Source organism: Gasterosteus aculeatus, chromosome 1 (genome assembly GCF_964276395.1).
Source record: "Gasterosteus aculeatus chromosome 1, fGasAcu3.hap1.1, whole genome shotgun sequence".
Classification (NCBI taxonomy): domain Eukaryota; kingdom Metazoa; phylum Chordata; class Actinopteri; order Perciformes; family Gasterosteidae; genus Gasterosteus; species Gasterosteus aculeatus.
The window spans coordinates 17,272,194-17,293,876 of record NC_135688.1 but is presented as its reverse complement, the minus strand read 5'-3'; the positions used below and the strand labels follow the sequence as shown (position 1 = coordinate 17,293,876).

General features: G+C 46.1%; 1 protein-coding gene across 3 annotated transcripts in view; it reads left to right on the top strand.

Annotated features, from left to right (window-relative positions):
* Nucleotides 1-652: 652 nt before the first annotated feature.
* nova2 (NOVA alternative splicing regulator 2) overlaps nucleotides 653-21,683 on the top strand; it is a 59,474-nt gene continuing 38,443 nt past the window's right edge. The window contains exons 1-3 of one of the 3 annotated variants that reach the window (XM_040190978.2): nucleotides 2,040-3,200; nucleotides 5,317-5,385; nucleotides 16,613-16,756. In XM_040190978.2, coding sequence (XP_040046912.1) covers nucleotides 3,044-3,200; nucleotides 5,317-5,385; nucleotides 16,613-16,756 — 370 coding nt within the window. In that variant the 5' untranslated portion in view covers nucleotides 2,040-3,043. Of the gene's footprint in view, nucleotides 777-2,039; nucleotides 3,201-5,316; nucleotides 5,386-16,612; nucleotides 16,757-21,683 lie in introns of those variants that run through there. The other 2 variants (XM_078080237.1, XM_078080192.1) reach the window with 2 other exon arrangements.

The following is a 21,683-nucleotide window of genomic DNA, read 5'->3' as shown; positions in this document are numbered from 1 at the left end:
TCTGCGCGCTTTACTGCTTGTTGGACTGCTTCAGTTTTTCCATATGTTGCAGCACCGGCTCAGACTGGACACCCTGATGGTGTCGGGAGCCTCACAACGGGGGCCTCTCGACCATTTTCTTTGCTCCTGCTCCAAACTGTTTAAGTTACTTTACATACACGTATAACGAAGTGCGCTCAGCACTCCGCAGGCCGGGCAGCGTGTGGCTCGCACCATTACGGATCCGGCGCAGGCCTTTTGTCCTACCCTTGAGTATACTCGGCTATTTGTGGTGCACAATCTGTCTCTGACTGCTGCCCTGGGATTCATCTGCCTCCCATTTGCCACGTATTTCCAGAGCAGGGAGACGACTGGCTCACCGGTGCATTTTCTCATGGCGATGTGAAATAGTGTGAGAAGAGCTGCTCTGTGTGTGCGTGTGTGTGTGTGTGTGTGTGTGTGTGTGTGTGTGTGCACATGCAGGCAGCACAATGTCACCTTGACGACGATCCACAGGAGGCGACGAGGGCGCACCGCATCTGTATACGCCACTGGACAGAGGGAGAGAGAGAGAGAGGGAGGGAGAGGGAGAGGGAGAGAGGGAGAGAGAGGTATTTGCGTGTGCCTCTCAGAGCGCGCGAGTCTGTGTGTGTGAGAAAGAGAGAGAGAGAATGGGAGAGAGAGAGGGAGACTGAGGAGGGCATAGCTCTCTCTCAGACAGCTCGCACAGTGCTGGAGGATCCCTCTTCACATCCGGGCGGAGCTGAACGCAGAGATGTCAGGCACAGCGCACACAGGTGGGTCACGCAGCAGCCGAGGGGACAGGTGAGCCGCTCAAAGAGGCTTTCGTGCGTCCTCATAAAGGGCTCTTTTTTTTTCCTTCTCCTTTTCCTTCAGTGTCAGAACTGCAGGGTGCTAATGCACAACCAAACATGTTCTTTTGTGGGAGGGGGGTTGGACGGGGGAGGGGAGGGGGTGGGGGGGGGGGGGGTGTAGAGGATGAGCAGGCCTGCAGTCACGGCCGGCCTAAGGGTCATGTAGTATTTTTTTTTTAAGCTGCTAATTTTCAACTCCATGAAAAAAAAAACCAATCGTTAAACGTCACCAGTTTATTTCACATGTTGATTTTCAGTGTAAAACTAAAGCCAGGAAGAGAAAAAGAACACAAATAAAAATGTGGGCGAGCTGATGTGCAGGTGACTTGGAGGCTCCTCCGGCCGGCTCGCAGACCTCCAAACCGCCGCAGAGGGGCCTCGCGGGCCCCCACCCTTCAACCGCAATTGCTTTTGCCGCGACTGTAGCGGAGTCAAATAAACAAAGATAAATAAATAAAGGACCCACCGCCGCATCCTCTCTGTGTATCTGTGTCCCTGTCGTTCAGCCGGAGAAACGCACACTCGGCCAATCGTGTCGCGACTGAAGGCGCCCCCACTCTCCCTCCACTTTCGCTCGCGCTCTCTCTCTCTCTCTCCCTCACGACCCCTTCGCGGGACGTGGGAAATGTGGCAATCAAAAAGTTTGGAGGCTTCTTTAGGGTGATGTGAGTGGGTGTTGTGTGTGTGTTTGAGCGGAGACTCTCTTCTCTTTATTGTGCTTCCATTAGACTTCTGTATACTTTTCGAGGCCAATGGTTTTGGTTCGCATGAGCGGGTTTTAATGTTTGATTTGAGCTGATGTTTATTTGATGGACCCAGAGGAGACTCGTCTACATGTTATTTACTTTGTTGTGTTTTTACAGTAAAGAGTGCAGAATGTTAAAGACCACTGTTGTGATGTATGTTCATTTCATCAGCATTTCACAAACAAATGTATTTTAACTATATCATAGCTTCGTCTCATGAACAAAAAAAACAAACACACAAAATAGACAATTCACTTTTTATAAGATGGTTTCACGGGTTGCCCCTGCCTGCCCGCCGCCCGCACACGCACTTCAACACACAGACAAGTCGCACTTTTACACACACGTCACGAGAAGAATAAAAACCAATTTTACGGGATGTCCTTGAAGGCATCGCAAGGCCCTGTGACGTCAGTGGCTCCCCTGCGCTCCCTCTAGCAGCCAGTCAGAGAAGGGATGCTCTGAATGCAAAGACTGCAGCATCTTCGCCGAGAGAACGAGCAGGAAAAAAACAGACACACCGTCTCTTTCTACACTCTCTCTCTCTCCCCCTCTCTCTCTCTCTCTGCGTGCGCGTGTGCGTGTGTTCCTCCGGACCCTCTCCACGCAGACCCGTCACCCCTGGGTGTCTTCATGATCGGAGCCAGGACACGATAAGAAGAAAGAAATTATAATATCGGATTTTCCTCTTTTTATGTTTTGTATTATAACCATTAACGCTTCGCCGACCCGGTTCTCCTTCCCCCGGTTGACTCCGCCTCGCTCGCTCCTTCTCGCTCGTTGTTCCTGTTTTATTTATCGCTCCGTCCCGCTGGCTGCTGCTGCGGAGGAGCGCCACCGTCCTCGCACTGCCTGACATGAGAGCGCTCTTCCCCTCCTGGCTGCAGCGGAATGACACACACGCACCCGAAGCTTGATGGGAGATTGATCATCTTTGTTTGAGCGTGTTTTTATCCTCTCTCTCTCTCTCTCTCTCTCTCTCTCTCTACGGAAACCGAGATCACTCTCCAGGTTTTTATTTTTTTTATTTGTATTTTTCTTTTTAAGATTGCACCCCCCCCCCCCGCCGCCCTCCCCACCCCCCTCTCCACCCCGCCACCATCCAGCAGCACCACCTCTGACTCGCTCCAGCGTTTCTTTCTTTTCTGTAGCCTGCGCAGCATCTTTCCACGCAAACGGGCGCAGCGCCGCGGGGAAAACGCGCGCTGATTCTTTGCCGTCCGCGAGAAAACGGGCGTATCTTTTTTTTTTTTTTCTTCTCCTCCCAATTCCTCAAATCGCCGTCGCCTTTCCGCAAGGACTCCCGTCTTTAAAGGCGATACGTTGCGTAAGAATAAAAGAAAGAAAGAAGAAGGAGAAAACACACACACACACACACACATCGGGGACAAACGAGGGGATTTAAACGCAAACGCAGCCAAGCATCCAAGAGCGAGCTCGAAAATGATGGCCGGCGGAGCAGTACAGCAAAACGGGATTTTCTCAAATCCTCACCATCACAATCAACCACCGCACATGGAGTCCGACCCTCCGGACTCGCGCAAGAGACCCCTGGAGACTCCGACGGAGGCCAGCAGCACCAAGCGCACAAACACAGGAGGTAAGAGCCGGGAGGGGGGTCTTTTTTTAGTTTTTTTTTGTTGGTAAATGCAGCTCCGTCCGGAGACGGGCGGAAGGGGAGCAGGTTGATCTGATCCGTCTGCATGGCTACGGCTCCGATCCGTGTAGGTTTGACGTGAATAAATCGAAAGGCCTGCTTGTTTTTATTCTAATGAGCGCTAATGTCCATTAAAAGAACGACGGGCCGACGCTGCTTTGGTGGAAAGGAAACAATGAGGCGGACTGAATGGGGGGGATTTGGAGGGAAGTCGCTTTGCCCCCCCCCCCCCCCCCATCCCCGTCACATCCCGACAGTTTCAGATCAGCCGAATTGGATGTTGCGTTATTTTTCATTATTGTATTTTTCACGTGCAGCCACAGCGGCCATGCTGCGAGCCCCAGGACGAGGATGTAAACAAGCGAGAGCCAGATTGGGCTGGTGCGCAATCCGCATGCACCCCCCCCCCCCCCCCCCCCCCCCGCACAACTCCCCTCCTCCCCCCGCCGATTGATGACCTTGTGATAATCTCCCACATCAACCGCCATCGCCGCTTTTGTTTGCAATTGCATAAAGCGGATAAACAAGCCGCGTTATAACGGCGGCGGGCCCCGTGAGAGTGTGTGTGTGTGTGGGGGGGGGGGCTCAGAATGCGACAGCGTCTCTGTGTCATTGCAGCATTGTCAATCGGATGCCAAGTATATTTTGGATCATGCTTTGCTGTCCTGATTTGAATAGTCCGCAGCTGGAAGGAGAGAGAGATCCTAGAGTGTCGGTTCTCTCTAAATCGTCCACGTGTTGTTTGCTTGGATGAGATATGAACGGACACGTCACCATGGTAATCACCCGATTTGTGTTTTTTGTTTACATGCTGTCATGCGCCAAGCATTCCCCATCAACCCAGCATACCCAACCATCATGCTCCATCACGGACACACGCGGACACACACTGCAGCTCTAACGTGTTATTTTACAGGACACCCGGAGGGGCACGTGCTCAAGAGCGGGAGTCGACTTGCAAGACAACGATATACGTGTTTTTAGTTATTAGTAGATTTTAGGCAAAATTTAAAAAAAGTATATTTATTTATGAGTCCAACAATAATTTAACAGGGACGAATGGACCCAATAGAATTTTGTTTTGGTGACTTTAATGCTTCGAATGGTCTATCCACATTCAACAAAGTATGTGAGGTTTAGAAACTAGACTATTTTTATGTAAATAATTACAAAAACCTACTCTTGCCCTATATATTTGATTCTCTCAGGGCAGAAAACTCTCCAAAATACCGTCAAGAGACCAGCTGAAAAACATATTCATAATATATGTATCGCTGTCAAATGCAAGAATTTGCCAGTTCAAAATAAGAAAATAGTCCTTTGTGTGACCCAGAGAGAGTCCTGAGGATCAATATGTTTCCATCTTCTAGTAGATTTTGGGCCCTTTTTGTCTTATAGCAATGACAGAAAAGAGGGAGCACCGTACCAGCGGGTTTGAAAATGAGATGGAGAGAGTGTGAGGGGTGGAGGGTTAGCCATGCGTTGTTTAACTGCAAGTCGATGCACTCGGAGCACTAAAGACTCTTCCTCGCTGCACGTTGGGCACTCAGGGGGACCATCCTCCTGCCTGCATAACCGTCCGACGGGCTCCTCCATTTAGACAAATGAAAAGGTTGGGACGGCCATGAAGAGGACGGGGATAATAAAGAGCCCGGCCGACCGGGCTTTCACTCAGGCAGAGAGGGGCGGCCTCCCTCAGCCAGCAGCATCAGCCTGATGACACTTGGCTGAGAGTCCTTCGCCCCATCAGATAATCAGCAAATAGCAATAAGGGCTTGGCTGAAGGTCTTTTGTGTAAATCTTTGCACTGACCGTTAATTCAGATTTTTTTTTTTTTGTTGATTAAGTATTTTGTTCCTATTATATAAATAATACAAATTCCTTTCATTCTAATGATAATAAGATGTTTTAGTGTAAAACATTTTCACGGCCGCGCTTAGGCCGCAGTTTATAAAGTTCACAAAGTCAAAGTGCTGATGAGAGATCATGACGATGGTTGTTTCTCTGTATAATTAGCTCACGCCACACAACCCCACCCCTGTGCTTCCTCTCTCTGTAGTGGCCTTCCTGCAGCCCCTATTTGAAACTGAAGGCATTGTATTCCCTCAACAAGAAACTGAGACTCATGGTAAGAGAGACTTTGCTTCTGATCTTCTACCTGTTTTCTAACTTTTTTTCTTTTTTTTATCTTTACTGTAACCTTCTTCAATGCAGGACTGATTCAACAGCGACAACACGATACATTATAAATATCAGGGAACCCCGACCTCTGAAGTAACCCCCCGTGAGGGATAATGCATGCCGATGCTGTTTATATATTGTGTGCTCTCAGTTCCATGACATCCATTCTCATGCTTTTTTACACACACTCAGTGTTTCTTGTTTTTTTTGTCATGGTGCCCGACATTACCGCACTCACACTCACAGATGAGCTCTGGTGACCTTTGACCTCATGCTAGCCATATCATCAAAACATTCGGGTTCTTTGCAATGCGGCGTGGCTGCTGTGCTGTTCGGGTTCGGAGCGTGTGCTCAGCGTGTGACGTGTGATGGCTTGTTGATTGACGCTGTTGTGGTTTTAACCCTATTTTAATATTTCAGAGCTATGTATTGAATGTGTAGAGCCTTTTAAACCAGTAATATTTCCCCTAATAAGAGCAGACAAATATCATATTTTTATTAATTGAGAAGCAAGATGTAGACTTTTAATCCTCTGAAGATGGGAAAGGAAGCCCGTTTTTTTTTCCCCCGGGTTTTTTCCAAAAGCGCGTGGGGGGCGATGAAGAGGGCGATGAAGAGGGCGAGCTGTTGAGCTGTGAAGACGGTGGAGCCCCAGGATGTCGGGAATATCAACAGTTGAAGGTCTTAGGGATGAAGCGATGAATGAGTCGCAGTAGCGGTGGCTGCCCGGCCCCCACCGACACCAGCCCCATTCACATCTCTGCCCCCTCCTCGCCGCCACCCGGCAGGGTTCCTCGCCACACTAGGGAAATTTTGGTGCCCCTTTAATCGTGCACATGTATGATCAGAGACGCTCAATGAGCATGGTGTTAATATTTGATTTCAGGGGTTTAACATGTGGGTTGTTTTCAAAGGAAAACTGGATTGTGATTGGCTAAGATAACTACAAAAATCTCATTGTTGTTTCATAATTGAAGGATTCTTTTCAGTGGTCGGCCAATCATGGTTTAGCGTTTTAAAGGCTTTTGAAATTTATGGAGAGAACACTCACAATTAATACATTCTTCTTCTGCAATTTAATAGGAATATTTGGTTATCAGTTAAATGCTTACAGAGTCAAGTGAGGACATCAGGTTGGAACTGTAATTCTCTTTAAATACGTCACTAAATCACTTTGTGTGCACGCACTGCATAAGATCCTAGTAGCTTTGGCACTGACAGCAGTAAAAATTGATTTGCAGCGTTTATGACGCACAAATACTTTGAAGGTCAAGCATATATTTTTACCCAACCTTTACTTGCAGAAAAGATATATAGAGTCAAAGTATATGTCTTTGCTTCTAAGGAAGTGTAGGGGCCCGGAGCCAGGACTTAAGTCAGAGGGCAAGCGTAGCAATATATACGGATGTCACATATTTATATTTGAACATTTCTATTTTCATCTCAAATTACTGTCTCTTCTCGGTTGAAAACATAACAAGACTAAAACTTTACACGGTCGCTCCAAACTGGCATGTGTTAATTGGATATTATTTATAGTATATACCTCAATAAAACAGCGGCCTCTGTAAGCGCAAACAAAATCAATTGGATGGTGTTTCTTTTTCTTTTCTTTTTTGCTCAATTTTTTTTGTAGGTGGTCAGAAAAATGAACATGCGAGCGCGGTGCCTCCCCCACAGTCAGGGGAAAAGTTTGCTGACCTGGAAGAGCGGACCACTCGTTCCTTTCCTCACTTTGCGATACCTTCTGTCCTCTCCTGTCTCTTAGATGTAAGACATTCATTTAGCAAATGGATGGACTAGCGAGGCAGCGATAGGGTGGAGGAGGAGGAGGAGGAGGAGGAGGAGGGGGGCCTTGAAATGCCCTTGCCAAGTGAAATTAGCAGACTGGCAGGACAATTTCTTTGTGTGTGTGTGTGTGTGTGTGTGTATGTGTGTGTGTACGTGTGTGTCTTGTCCTTGTGGTTCATGGTCTGACTTTGGATGTGAAAAGCAGAGACGCAGTTTAGCGAGAGACACGGAGGGGGGCGCGCACTTCTACGCTTTCTCTGCCGTCCCAGCGTGGCCATTGATCCCAGCGTCTCCTCTCGCTCCTGCAGCTGAGCTGGAGCATCCAATACTATTTTCTTTTCCTCCGGGGGACGTCCACATGAATGAAGAGCTGCCTCCTCCTCGCATGCATCAGTTGCGGGGAGATGAGAGCGAAGGGAGGAGCCTCACATTTGGGTGTAGGCGCCGGTCCTCAAGGGCAACGAAACGCCAACCGAAGATGTCTCCACGAGCGCCTCCCCCCTGCACGCTGAGGGTCGGGCGAAAAGCGGTGTTTGTGGTAGAACGCGAAGCGAGCGATGCTGCTCACACTCGCGCTGTCCACGCAATCCTCCGCGGACACGCCTGTTTGCTCCCTCCCTCTTTCCTCCATTCCCCTCCATCCTCTTCTTCCTCCTAATCCATACTAATCACGCTCTACTTCAGACCATCACGACTGCAACCTCCTCCCCCTCGTCCTCCTCACCCCCCCTATGCTCCAACCCCCACCCCTTTTCATCAATCGACGGGTGCCATTGACGGCGCTCGCTCGGCAACCGCCGTCCATCGATTTTTTCCTCGCCGCCTTTGGCGAGGGGGGGGGGCTCTGCCACCGGTGTCTGCAAAGCTCTCCTTCGCCTCCTTCTCTCCACCCTCTTCTCCTCTTCCTCTTATTTTCCCTTTTTTTTTTCAAACCACTGCGTCAAAGTGAAAAAAGAAAAGGAAAAAAAGAAGCCATTGTACAGGGTGGGGTGAAGGCGGCGAGGGGTGGGAATATTCCCTCAAAGGCTGGCGTGCGATTGGCTTAGCGGGCCGTCGGTGGCTGCCGAGCCGCGTGCTGATAGGAGGAGAGCGGGCCGGCGATGAATACGGATAAGGGAGCAATGAAAGGGGCCGATGCGGCGAGGACGGCTGGAGGGGTCCCCCTCCTCCGAAACACGCCTCGATGGGGGAACAATACAGACCCGCAGACATAAAGCACGCGGACTGAAAGGGGCGAAAGGAGGCGGCTGCTTCAGTTATCTTTGTTAACTTGTAGCCAGCGCGTCTGCTTCGATCCCACGCAGACGCGCTGGTGGTTGGGATGGTTGCAGTGAGGAGGCATATGATTGGCCGTCCTGTAACCTCCGTAGCAGCATGTTGTTCTGATTAAAAATGGAGACATCACCCCGTCCAGGACCTCATATTTTTTTCTATTCGGATATATATTCACATTTGTGCGATTGTTAGGTGACCTAATTTGGTTTTAGAATTACATAATATAACATTTAACATTTTTTCAAATAACAGGAGCCACCTATTATGTTTAAATGGAACTGCACTCCGTTTAAATGTGCGATTATGCCGGCATGAAAATGCTGCCAATTGTTACGTGTTGTTTTGTGAGTAATACCTTAAAGAGTAAAAAAAATGAGCACATTCGTTTGTTGATTCGGTGTCGCTGGCTTCAAAATGTAAATGATAGAAAACTCTCAAAGCGTAGGCGAGCTCATCTCCTCGGCCCGAGCAGGTTATTGAGGCACACATGCATCTCCGTAACTCCTTTTCCAGAACCTTCTCTGAATGGTCGATCCCTGGAAGGGCTTTTGTGTAGTGATCGCCAAAGCGGAGGGCTTCCCGCACGCTGAAAGTCACTGCCTGAAATGTCACATCCGAGCCGGCCGAGGGCCGTGGGAACGGCCGGACGTCGGCGCTGCGAAGGCAGAAGAGGGAGCGACGGGGACGGAGACGTTTCCTCCCGCGAGCTCCCTGCGCTTCTCAGCGACGACGGCCATCTTTCCAGACCCAAGACAGATGGTGGAGGCCTCGCTGCTGGAGAGCTTTACATGTTTGTGTGTGTTTGTGTGTGTGCGCGTGAATGCCACCCCCCCCCCCAACAAAAGAGCAGAGCAGAGGACTGGAGGGGTGTGTGTTAGATAAAGCCAGCCCCCCCCCCCCCCCCTACGCCCCTTTAACTCTCCCTGCTTAGGGGAGATGAATATTCTCCAATTCCCCAGAGCTCAGAGCCTCCGTACCAGCCCCCCCCCTTTCATCAGCGAGGCTGTGTTCACACTGATACTCCCCCCTCCAATGTAGGACTCACAACTGACATTTCTACACAACGCCGCACACACAATTCTGGTCTGGATTGCTCTTGTGCATTTGACCCGGTTTAGGCAAACTGAGCAGATTTGGAGCAGATTTTGTGATACATGTCAACCTCCATCTTCAGGGGACTTCCTCACATTTGTGATCTCGCCAAGGCGGATACGTATCCGTGGGGATTTTAGGTGAATGCTTTATATAGAAAAACCAACACTATTTACTCATAAAATATCCAATTAGCCAGATTTTACCAGACAGTTTGTTCATATCAAGCACGTCATTGATATATAACTACTAAACATTATAATTATGTGCACACTCTGCAAGCAGTTTAGACATAGTGGCAGATGCCGTTTACTTCATAAATACTCTTAATAAATACACACATATTTTGACGTTAAAGTTTACGAGTTATCATCTAAAAATGCATCTACAAATAATAATGTATCATTGTTATTATTAGTAATTCATCAGCTCCATTTGGTCTGGATTTCTTTTCTAGATGACTTGAATTGACAGTAACTTGACTGTAATTTCCGAGTGTCTTCTGACTCTTTAAACACACGTGTGCGTGTTCACTGCCGCCATTGCTGCTGTGAGGGAGCGACTGGAGGTGCGGTGCTAGGAATGAAGGCGTGTGAGTGTAAAACAGCACATGAGAAAATATTTGTGATCTTCAGCGGCCCCCCTCCAAAGCCCCCCCAACCTCACTGCCCCGTCCCCCGCGGGCCCGTGGACACCAGATCCCAGGATTTGAGCCTCCAATCCCCCAGCATGGCGACCCTATTCTGGGCCTGGCCGGTCCGCAGGGGCCTTAGCAACAGATTGGACTGTTTACTCATCCGGATATGTCGTTGTGTAGGACCATTTATTATTTATGGTGAACGACCTCCAAAAGAAACCCCACATACAGAATGCGCCAGTCTTGGCTGATAGACGGAAAATGAGGAAAGTAATGTCCAATCCTCTAGGCGTGTACGAGGAGGTGTGTCCGTGTTTGGGTTGGAGTTGTGAAAACAAAGACCCTCATCACAGCAACGGGAAGAGAACCCTGTGCACAGCTGCACATACAGTCTGATACAAGGAGAGAAGAGTTCAAACCCTCCCGCAGATTTCTCCAATTGCTGCTAAACAATGATTGCTGCGCACAGCCGTCGGGCTGTTTCACCGTTAGACAATCCAACGCCTTTGCCTCGCTTGAACCGACTGCCTGTGCTACACCTTGCTGCTCTTTGTGCGACATTAAGGTCAGTGCGGCTCTCTAAAGCGTTTTTTCAGGGAGCCGACGAAATCCTCCCTCCTTTTGTACAACTAAAACATTGAGACGCAATCAGTAACAATTAACACCTCTGTAATTATAGACGAAATGAAAGTTTACGCGCTCTTTATGTTGTCAGCGGGAGACACACCGGAGGCTGAGAGGCCGGATCTGTGATTATTGTTCATATCAGTGCAGACAATAGTGGCAGAGAACGACAAACCGGGCCGAGACACCGGGTTCTCTTAACATGGTGTTAATTAATTCAACCAGGGCGTCGGAAAGAAATGTTGACATTGAACATTTTATAATTTTATAATCAATATCATGTCTGCAGAGACACACGCTGACCATTAAGGTTGTGAAATATTTAGTTTGGTTATCGGCGATGCGACAGAGTAACGTAACCGACTCAGCTAAAGAATTTAACATACAGTAAATAAACAACAAAAGCCTTTTGAGCACAAGGCAACTGCTGCTGGATTCTTCAAACGCGGCATTTGTTTTTTCCAAAGAATAGACGTTTTCTTAGAAGTTTTACACCATCACTTTTTCTGTTTTGTGCTGAGCTGAGAGAGGGAATAAGGCGTGGGTGTGCGTTCGGTGTTGACACTGATGGGTCAGACGCTGCGTGCAGAGCCTCCGGCTTCTTATTTTGGCTCCCTAGATTGGCATCCACGAGTATCACCTGCCCTCCTCGGATGGGGGATGACACACGGAAGGCAGCATGAGGTATAATTACACATAATTAGAATTTGCAACTGCGACACGTAGGTAAGTGAGGATTTTACGGAACTGTGGGAGAAAAAAATGACACCAAACCGGCTCGGACGTAGGATCAGGAAAGACTGAGTGGCAGCATCATTTACCACCATTAAGGTTTATGTGTGTTCTCCACAGTGAGGGGGATGAAGTTACAATTGGGAACCAAATGTCTAAAATAAGAAGATCATGTAATCCTGTTTCATCACTTTTACCCTTCGGGATCACAAAACTCTTTATATTTGTACTTTCAATACTCACATTAGGTGGAAAACATTTTTAGCAAACTGGTATGAAAGAAATCCGCATTAAGTTCACTCAGAGTAGAAGCAAGTCAAGCAAATATGTCCTATATGTTCAAAATGCTCTTTTTCCAACCCGAAGGATCATTCAAAACGAGCTCTAACAGAATCTGCCTGACTTTTCCAGCTTAGACCGTTACATGTCGACCTGATCAACCTGATAAAAGAAGAGGAATGTTGATTGTTGAATGTTGTTCTGTAAACAGGATTATTCGGCAACTGCAGTGTGGAAGGAAGAGGCAGAATGTGCAGTTTTTTCTTATCTTTCTTGGAAGTTTATATTTATGAAAATTGAGTCATGGCACTTATCAAAGCCACTAAAAGCTTAATTCCAATGTGTAATTCAATCTGTGTTACATAAACCGGTACACAAACTCAACACTGGAGAACTGAAGGCCTTTTTCATGATACAGAAGAGTGTGTGATTGACACTTTTTAGGACATCCTAACGCGGGAAATATTTAGATTATAGATCATTTTCTATACCACAAAATGCACAGCCATTAATCTAATCGTGTCTGTTTTAGAAAGGCTTTTTGGACGTGTTTGTCTACGTTTGAAGCTTAAATCCATTTTCCAACGCGTGCCATGGTGACACGGACAATTGTCACCGACAACAGATGCAAGTGATGAGCACGATTAGTCACTCGTTACCTCCACTCGTACACATGATGCGTCATGTTGCCACGGTGGCGTAAGACGTCGAAACAGTCTGTTTGTGAAGGGGGTGTTTGTCCGCACGCGTGTGTTTTTATGTGTTTTTTTGTGTGTGTGTGTGTTGCATATTTACCAGTTCCCCTGCCTTATTAATACAGGCTGGTTATAATTAACTACCCTCTAAGTAAAGCAGGTCAGTCCGACGCTTCGTACTCAAAAGTGGGCCACTGCAGCTTGAAGAGAGGAGAGGAAAGGAGTAGAGAGGAAATGACCTTGAGGAGAGAAGAGGAGACAGAACGAGAGGATGAGAAAAGAAGAGGAAAAGGAAGGAGAGGGAGGTAACTACGACTGGGAGGAAAGGAGACAAGACCAGAGGAAAGGAAAGATTGGCTGTGAAAGGCAATGACAGGAAACGAGGAGGGAGGGAAGGACGATGAAAGCAATGGAGAGGTAAGAAGAAGACGGGCACAACCATGTGACATTTCCTCAGGCTGACAGAACGAAAGTGCTGCTGCGAGCTTTGTTAATAAGCGAGAGCAAGAACTTAAACGGCACAATGAACGCCACTTCATTGTTGCAGCTAATCAGCGGTGCAGGCTGCTTGACTACAACGAAAATATAAAGACGGAGAATAGAAAGCTGATAAGGAGCCTTTTCTAAAATGAAGAGTCCCATCAGGCAACTGTAATAAGGCCAGTGACGTCCCACAATGCAGCTGACTCCGAAGCGCGTTTAAGGCCCGGGTACTAAAAAAAACCCGCTGAATCCATTCAGGGCACGAGATTTGCAGGAGAAGCACGACTACTGATGAAAGTGGAGCACGTTCAACGAATCTTCTGACAAGGAAAATTCAACTTTCCTCCACTGAAATCCAGCCGCTTCCAGCTGAAGTTATGCAGATTAGATCGTCAGCTTGTTTGCATGTGGATGTGTATTTTTCTGCTTGGGGAACTAGAGTGAGGAGACAAAGGAGAGGAGCAAGAAACAGAGGATAGGAGGAGTAGGATGCATCTCCTAGAAGAAGAAAGAAGGAGGAGCGTACAGTGGAGTAGATCATTAGGATGCAGGCATTTATCTTTTATTTTTGTAAACATCCAGTTGGTAAGAAATCCGGAAGGGAAAAGCATTTAACGAACTTTCATCTACAATGGAATAAAGCGAGTGAGCTAGTGTTATTTTTACCAAACATACATACATCGGAGTCTGAGCCGCCTGCAGTTTGTATTTCATCACTAGGGCACGGGAGTGTCAGATTTCCTGTCTGTGTGCTCATGCTTTGACTTGGCTGAACACCCAGAGATGAGAACAGAGGCCGCCCGTGTTAAACTCTCTGCACACCAACAATCTCTACACACCCGACCCAGAGGTTTTCTATCTTTGAAAGAAGAAAAAAATATTTGCGTCTTGTGAAATTAGGCGATTGTTCCAGTGTCAAATGCAACCGGTTTAGAACTTCATCCTGATGATGATACTTTCCTGTAACATGAAATCACGACTAAACCTGCAGACCATGCAGTTTCATGACATGTTCAATGGAAAAATCTGAAAGTTAGAGATAATTGACATAATTGAAAAAAGTGGCTGTAATGTTATTGGCTCATTGGTGTTATTAAGCCTCATTAAACACTAATTTTCAGAAATTGAGATGATTCATACGATTCGTACTCTAAGCGTCAACGCAAGCAGAGTTCTGATCAGCCAGAATAAAGAACGCCTTGGCGTCTTTCTAGTTCGAGTTATTAAAATGCATTTAATGGTTGTGAAGTCTTGCCCCTCAAATGAAAGCAGAATATTGTAATATTTTGTGCTATTTTTTACAGTTTGGTTGCTAGAGGACAGAATGACAGTGATACAAGGTGCTTATGAGAGAGTGAGCCTCTGTAATAATAATCCTATTTAAATCTGCCTCCTGCGGTTCTGTGTTCTGAATTATCAAAAATGACGGACACTGCTGCTGGGGAGCAGTGTCTGGGATACAGTGACTCAGTTTAAACAGACATTACACATTCTGTACATGCGTAGAGCACTCGTTATAAAACAATTGAAAATCCCTTGTTTATAGAATTAAAGAAAATAATAGAATATGCCTTTAGTGTTTTAATTCATTGTTTTCTGAATGATACAGGTGGCAATTGGTTTAGAATTAAAGAAGAAACCTAAATACTGACCCATTCATATAGCAAATCCAAATTTGTTTTTTGCTCTGTGCACTTAAGATATTGTGCTTCATTTTACAATATATGCAACACCATCACAAGGGCAACTAGTTCTCAAGCATCTTCTCAATCTTCAAGACTGTAGATAGAAAAATAAACCACAGCAGAATGGCATTTTCTTTGAAGTGACACACTTCATCTCAACGTCTTTATTTACGTCACATTCAGTCCTGCTGTTTTAAAAGAAAACTCTCTTGTTAAATTGAGACCTTAAGCTGAAACAGCCCCTCGAAGAAGAGGAAATGAGTGACTCAGTGTGAGGCAGTGCTATTCTTTAGTTGACCTGCAGCTTGTTGACATCATCGCCATGGTAACAAAGGCCCGGCTGTTGCAAAATGGGAGGGATTTTTTCATACACACACACACACTTCCATCTCTGGGGACGAACCTCTGACACGACGCCCCCACATCTGTTATTGTGTGTGATTCTGTGGGCGGGTCAGCGGGTCTCCCAGAGAGAGACGGAGGGAGAAAGCAAAAAAAAAACATTAACTTAAAAAAGTAATCCAGCCAAACCCTAACTTTTAATCGACATGCAAATACTACTGAACCACTGTTACAGTTAAGATTAATCTATATTGATTTATTTTCCAGTCAAACTGCACCCAACGCGCTCGCCGGTCTCCTCTGGACCAACGGTTCGTCTTGTGCAGCGATGCTCACGATCAGTTGTTTCTTTGAGATTCTGTTAAGACCATCAACCAATAGATTTAACTCACAATGTGTAGATGTGAGCGGGCAGCTGTCGGTATTTCGGGATTTAGTCCAGGATTCTTCCTTCATGGGTGTCTGTGGTGCAGATGACGCAGGATAGTTGCCTTCCTATTCAGCGAATATTGATGATCAAGTTTCCAGGAAAACACATTGTGTTGACGGATCACTAATACGTTTCCCATCATGGTCCATGGCAGCCCATGTGAGGAGGAGGAACATTCAAACACACACAGGGAACCAAAAGTCAACGCTGACTTCAATTTAATTAAGACCTTTTACATTTAATATAATTCTGCTGCTCAAGGTTGTGTTAAACTTTGTCGCCGCAAAAAACATCCCTTTGTGTTCCCACCTCTAGTTTGTTTTTAGGTCAGATGGATCAGCTGTGAAAGTGACCTACAAGGAAGAAGTGGATACAAACATTGGACTCTGTGCTCGTCTGCTTCCTGTTTTGTTTTGCACGTGTTAATAAATGCACGTGTGTGTCGATGCAGACATGCTGTGTTATGCGCTCACAAGGCGTCGTATTCATGATCTGATTTGCTTTGATAAGAAAAGCAACGGGCAGCGTTTTCTCATCAGCCGCACCCCGCCTCCCTTACCCTCCCTTACCCCCCCCCCCCCCCCCCCCCCCCCCCCGTCCCTCACGCCAAGGCGTTTGATGAGGACCAGATTCCACGTTGGCCCTGAGACGTCGAAATTAGATCAGAGCAATCTGGTGAGAGTGTTTAAAGACTCGCACAAATGGACGAGCAGAGGGGAAAAAGGGGGGGGGGAGATAACGCAATCATCAGATTGTGTGAATAATTAGTTGTCATCGATATCAGTCATCGGCCAACAAGATTGGAAGGATTTCTGCAGCTTGGAGCAGCTTGGCATCTCGGGTTGAGAGGGAGGGGAAGGATTCCGCTGCAGCCTCTGTTTTATCAGAGCTGACAGACTACTGTGCAGAATGTTTAAAATGTCCAAAAATGGTCAAAAAATCAATAAAACTACAGAAACACACGGCGGCATGAGGGCAAAGGTTCACACTGATATTGCACACTGTAGAATTTTGTATTATGTTTCTTTTTCAGCTTTATTGGAAGTTAAAAACAACACAAACTGGAGCGTCTCTCTCTCTAACTTCCTGTTTCCTGTTTCCTGCTGCAGAGGAAGGCGAGTACTTCCTGAAGGTTTTGATTCCCAGCTATGCGGCGGGCTCCATCATCGGCAAGGGAGGTCAGACCATCGTCCAGCTGCAGAAAGAGACCGGAGCCACCATCAAACTGTCCAAATCCAAAGACTTCTACCCGGGTAAGACCCCTAAACCCCCACTGCTGCTGCTGCATCGCGCTGGATGGATGAAGTACTGGTGAAAATAGAGGGAAACATTATGAGATAATCCTACACTGTTAATCTGCCCAGTCACTTCATTCTAACACATGCAGAACATGTTTCATACGACTAAAAGAGACACGCATAAACACAAACAACAAAATGAAAAATTCTATTCTAAATATATTGTTTATAAAGTGTCTATTTTTTCCTTAATATGCTGAACATTTCGTGGCCAAAATAAAAAATATGTGCCATCAAATATCCAAAATATTAAAAATGAAATAAAAGATCCATCCCAGATGCTTTTGTGTTGAAGTGTTAGAAGTTGGAGTTTTGTTTTTAAAATAGAACCTCATTTCAATAACCTGGGATAAAAGTGTGGATTCATAAAGGCGTTTTCCACGTTTGTGAGTGTGTACTTGTACTTCTATCTTTGTGAGGCCCTTTTGGCCGGTCCTCACTTCACAGGCCTGTTTTATGGAGAACTGGTTTAAGGTTGAGGTTAGCATTAGCTTTAGCCATGGGTAAGGGCTGGGAAGGTTAGCTGTGATGTCTAAGGGAAGGTTCGGGGTCTTTGGAGTCGGGGACCTTTTGTGACTGTGGGCCTGGTACACAACAATGAGTCAGAGGGCCAAACAGTAATGTTAATGAAAGTAAATGGGGAGTTTTTTCAACCATTTACACTTCAAGAAAATATGTGATTTTGCACTAGAAAACCAAATGTATCACGTCATATTATTTTCATATCATAACAACTAGGGTGAACATTTGAATGTTCGATTATTATTATTAGCTTACTAGCCACATTAGCTTATTGCCACATGTTACACAAAAGTGTTTCAGTATCTGCTGGTTTAAAAAAGATAATAATATATCTGGTGGTTAAGAAATAAGTTGCCAAATATAATTTTACGTTCATGGTATAAGCTCCCACTTAAAAAATGAAATATTGTTCATTTGTAAAAAAATTTACAAATGATCAGCAGGCCGCAGTTGGCCTGAGGGCCGTAGTCTGGCCACCACAGGACTGCTGGATGCTTTATGTCAATGAGTGTACTCACAAAGATAGAAGGACAAGCGTGTGTGTGTGCGTGTGTGTGTGTGTGTGTGTGTGTGTGTGTGTGTGTGTGTGTGTGTGTGTGTGTGTGGCCCTAAGTTTGTGTTGACAGAGGTTGTGAGTCCTCGGGGACAGTGGGGGCCTTGACTGAGCTCACATTGGACTACTAACACACACACACACACGCATACACACACACACACACACACACACACACACACACACACACACACTCTCACGCACACACACACACACACACACACATACTCGGCACAATAGATCAGGATCAAAGGTGACATTTTTTAGTTTAAACTCTTAATTCTGCTCTGGTTTGTCGTGTGACTGTGGCAGTGAGGAGTGGGGGGGGCTGAGATGTGTTTGTGTGTGTGCGTCATGGTACTCATATTGTCCTGGAAGCCTGGGGGTTTGGGTTGTTTTTAGTTGTTGAGGAGACAAAATGCATGTTGTTTCCAACTAACACATCAGAGCAAACTACATTTATATACAATGTAAAATAGGTCCTAAATGAATTTTCACTGAATAAATATATATATTTTTGTAATCAAAGTCATCCTGGTAGAACTGTTTTAAGTTAAATCAGTAGGCCTGTCGCGATATGCAATATATTGACTTATCGCACAATATAGGAAAATGAGTACGATCATTTTTAGTGGTGCGAAGTTCATTTTACATATAAATGAACGGCACCAACATTTTAGTCGATCGCGCTTCTTCTTGTCTGCTTTCATTGTTCAGGGCGACGTCCCTGAACCCGACCGCATCACACCGAGCCCGACACTTTGCCCGACACTTTGCCCGACACTCCTGCGCCCGCTCCCTGTCCCTCGCCTGTATTCATTTTTTTGTTTTATTTTTTTAGGATATATTTTTTCACATTCCGATTCTAAACCCGATTAAAAACCAAACTATTCTGACGAATAAAACGCTCTTTGTTCTTTGAAAGAGCGTACTTGTATTACTATGCTATTTTGTTGTCATTATGTTATTAGTGGCATAAAATGGTCTGAAAATAATATCGCATATCGCAATAAATGTTGGTGCAATAATCGCACAACAAAAATTTGATATTGTGACATCTCTATGTATCCCTCACAGAAGAGGTAGGGAGGAAGTCTGGATACCTTAGTTTTCGGCTAATTAAACTATTGGAAGGTTGAAGATTGAAGGTTGGGGTTTAGTTAAACTGAAAAATCAATCGTTATTATCTCAGTCAGTTCTTCACCAGAGCTTCTGGAGATATTTTCCTCGCCCCCAGCGAGCGCAAAGAGTTTCAGGTTTCAGTCTGTCACCAAGGAAAGTCGTAAAAATAATGCGAGTGAACAGTTTGCAGGTCAGCAACTCTTGACCTCCAAGGGTAAATTGGGTTGCCAGAAATGCGAAATATATAACATACAGGCACGTGTCTCTGTGTGGTTTGACCCCCTCCGCCTTGCCCGACCTCAAATCACGTAGGGAAACTATCGTGGTCGGGATCTTTAGTGCCTTCATTTGCGTCCAGTTGCGCTGTGTCTACTGGCAGGTGGCGGAATGATTCAATGTGGTGAAACGTACTCATGACCCAAATGCGTTACTTCAATGTCCACCTTTCCCTCTGAAGTCATATTTTTTCAAAACCTCCCAGTGTTGCTGCAGCGCCAGCGGAGTCTCTGATGTAATGGCCGCCGTCGAGCCGTTCACAGAACGAGGTTTCTCCGGCTCTGCTGTCGAGAGTTAAATACGTCTCGTGGCTGCGTGAAAACAGAGCAGCTGATTAAATGTTCTTGAAAAGTTTGGAGGACAAAGAAGCGTTTTTTACAATCAGCCATTTGTTTATAACACGGCCAAAATGTGTTGGTTTGTGTAACATAATATGACATCGGCCGGGAGTCTCTAAAGATTAAGTTTGAAACTTAATTACCGAATTTGAAGCCAGAGTTTTTGTCGAACTGAAAAAAAAGCGCTGTAAATATTCTTCCTGAAAAGCCTGATTTCACATTTTCCCCCTTGTTAGTCTTCATGCACTCTGCTTTAACCTCCACCAGGATGTCCGAGTGATGTGTTTGGAATTCCGCTCTCATTCTTCTTGTCTCGCCGTGTTTGAATGTGTGCATCAGTGTAGCGTTGTGGTCTGCAAAACAAGCCGCTGTTGTTTGACACCGGCACACAAGACTCCTGGAAGCTCTGCCAGCTAGAACAGATGCAAGGTGGAAGAGCCTCCAAGATGCACACACACACACACACACACACACACACACGTACACACAGTGGACAGAATTTGCTGACAGAAATAAGAAAATATGAGGTGAAGAAAAAAATTGAAAGTTTACACACTTCCAGTGAAGAAGTGCGTTTATATCTTCAATACAAATATTGTGAGGGACAAAGACAGAGAGGGAGGAAGAGAGACAAGTGAAAGAAAAAAGAAAGAGAGGGTTGTATGGGGAGGACTAAAGAAGCTGTGTGTGTGGGTGTATTTGTGTGGGTGCGTGTGTGTGTGTGTGGGTGTCTGTGTGTGTGTGTGTGTGTGTGTGTGTGTGCACCCGTCTTAAGGGCTGAAGGGGGCATCTGTATGCAAATGAGACACGGTTCTTCCTGGATGACAAATCAAAAGGCCCACCTGCTGCAACGGGCCGTGTGTGTGTGTGTGTGTCTGTGTGTGTTGGGAATAACAGGGCCAGTCTAACTAGTCTAAGAGTTACTGCTGTGTCTCGGCCAAAGTGTCTCATTCCTCTCCTCTCGCTCCTCGGAAGACATTAGTCGCTCTCTTTTCTTGCTCCCCTCTACTCCCCTACACACACACACACACACACACACCGCCAACCCAGCTGTCACAGAAAACTTGGCAGGGGTCAGTGACGTTTTGGAACATTTTTGTTTTAAATTTGCTTTCACAATAAAACCTTTTGTAAAGTTTAGTTTGGTTTGCAGGCATAAAGGCATAAGAAGAAGAATCCAGCCAAGGTGACGCCTGCCACTTCTGCCAAAGATTATTTTCAGAACTCCCCAATGGTCCCCTGGGGGGGATTTAACCCGACAAGAGAGGACACTTAGTGGAGAAGGGAAATGAAGAAAAAAAACACAACATGAGACTATAAAAAGGAAACCCATCAAGCAGTGGACACAATGAACAGCAAGGTAACAGGATGTAAACAGTTTACATCACTTGCACTGGGAACAAATTACCAGTAAGTGCATTGAAAGATGTGGATTCTTTCTGGTATTGTCCTTTATTCAGATTTTTAGACTGAATGGATGACACAAATTAGAGAATCCAGATTGAAAAATCATCAAGAGAACGTGTGAGAACTTGCCTCACCCATTTCTCTTCTCTTAGCCCCCATTCCTCCCCCATCCCTCTTTCCTATCCCTCTGTCTTTTAATTTAAGCCTCCTTCGATCCTGCTCCATCTCACCCATCAGTCATTTATGACTCCTCCCCTGTCGCATTATTCCCTCACCCCCCCTCACCCCTCCCCCCATCTCTCCCTCCATCCCATCTATCCGGAGAATAGTGCAACAGCAGCACTTAAGTCGTAGATCAATTACAGTAGTAAGGAGCAGCGGTACTGGGGGGCTGAGACAGGCCACCATTCATCCTTACACACACACAGACACACACACACACACACACACACACACACACACACACACACACACACACTCGCAAACAAAAACACACACACATACACCCACTCACACACGGCGCTAAGCAACCCACCATTCACTATTATGGCACAACAGATTTATTACATACCCATACAGTACAAGGCAGTGCCGCTTCCAAATATAGCTCCCCTCTGTCTCTCCCTCTCTCTCCCTCCCTCTCTCTCCCTCCCTCCCTCTCTGT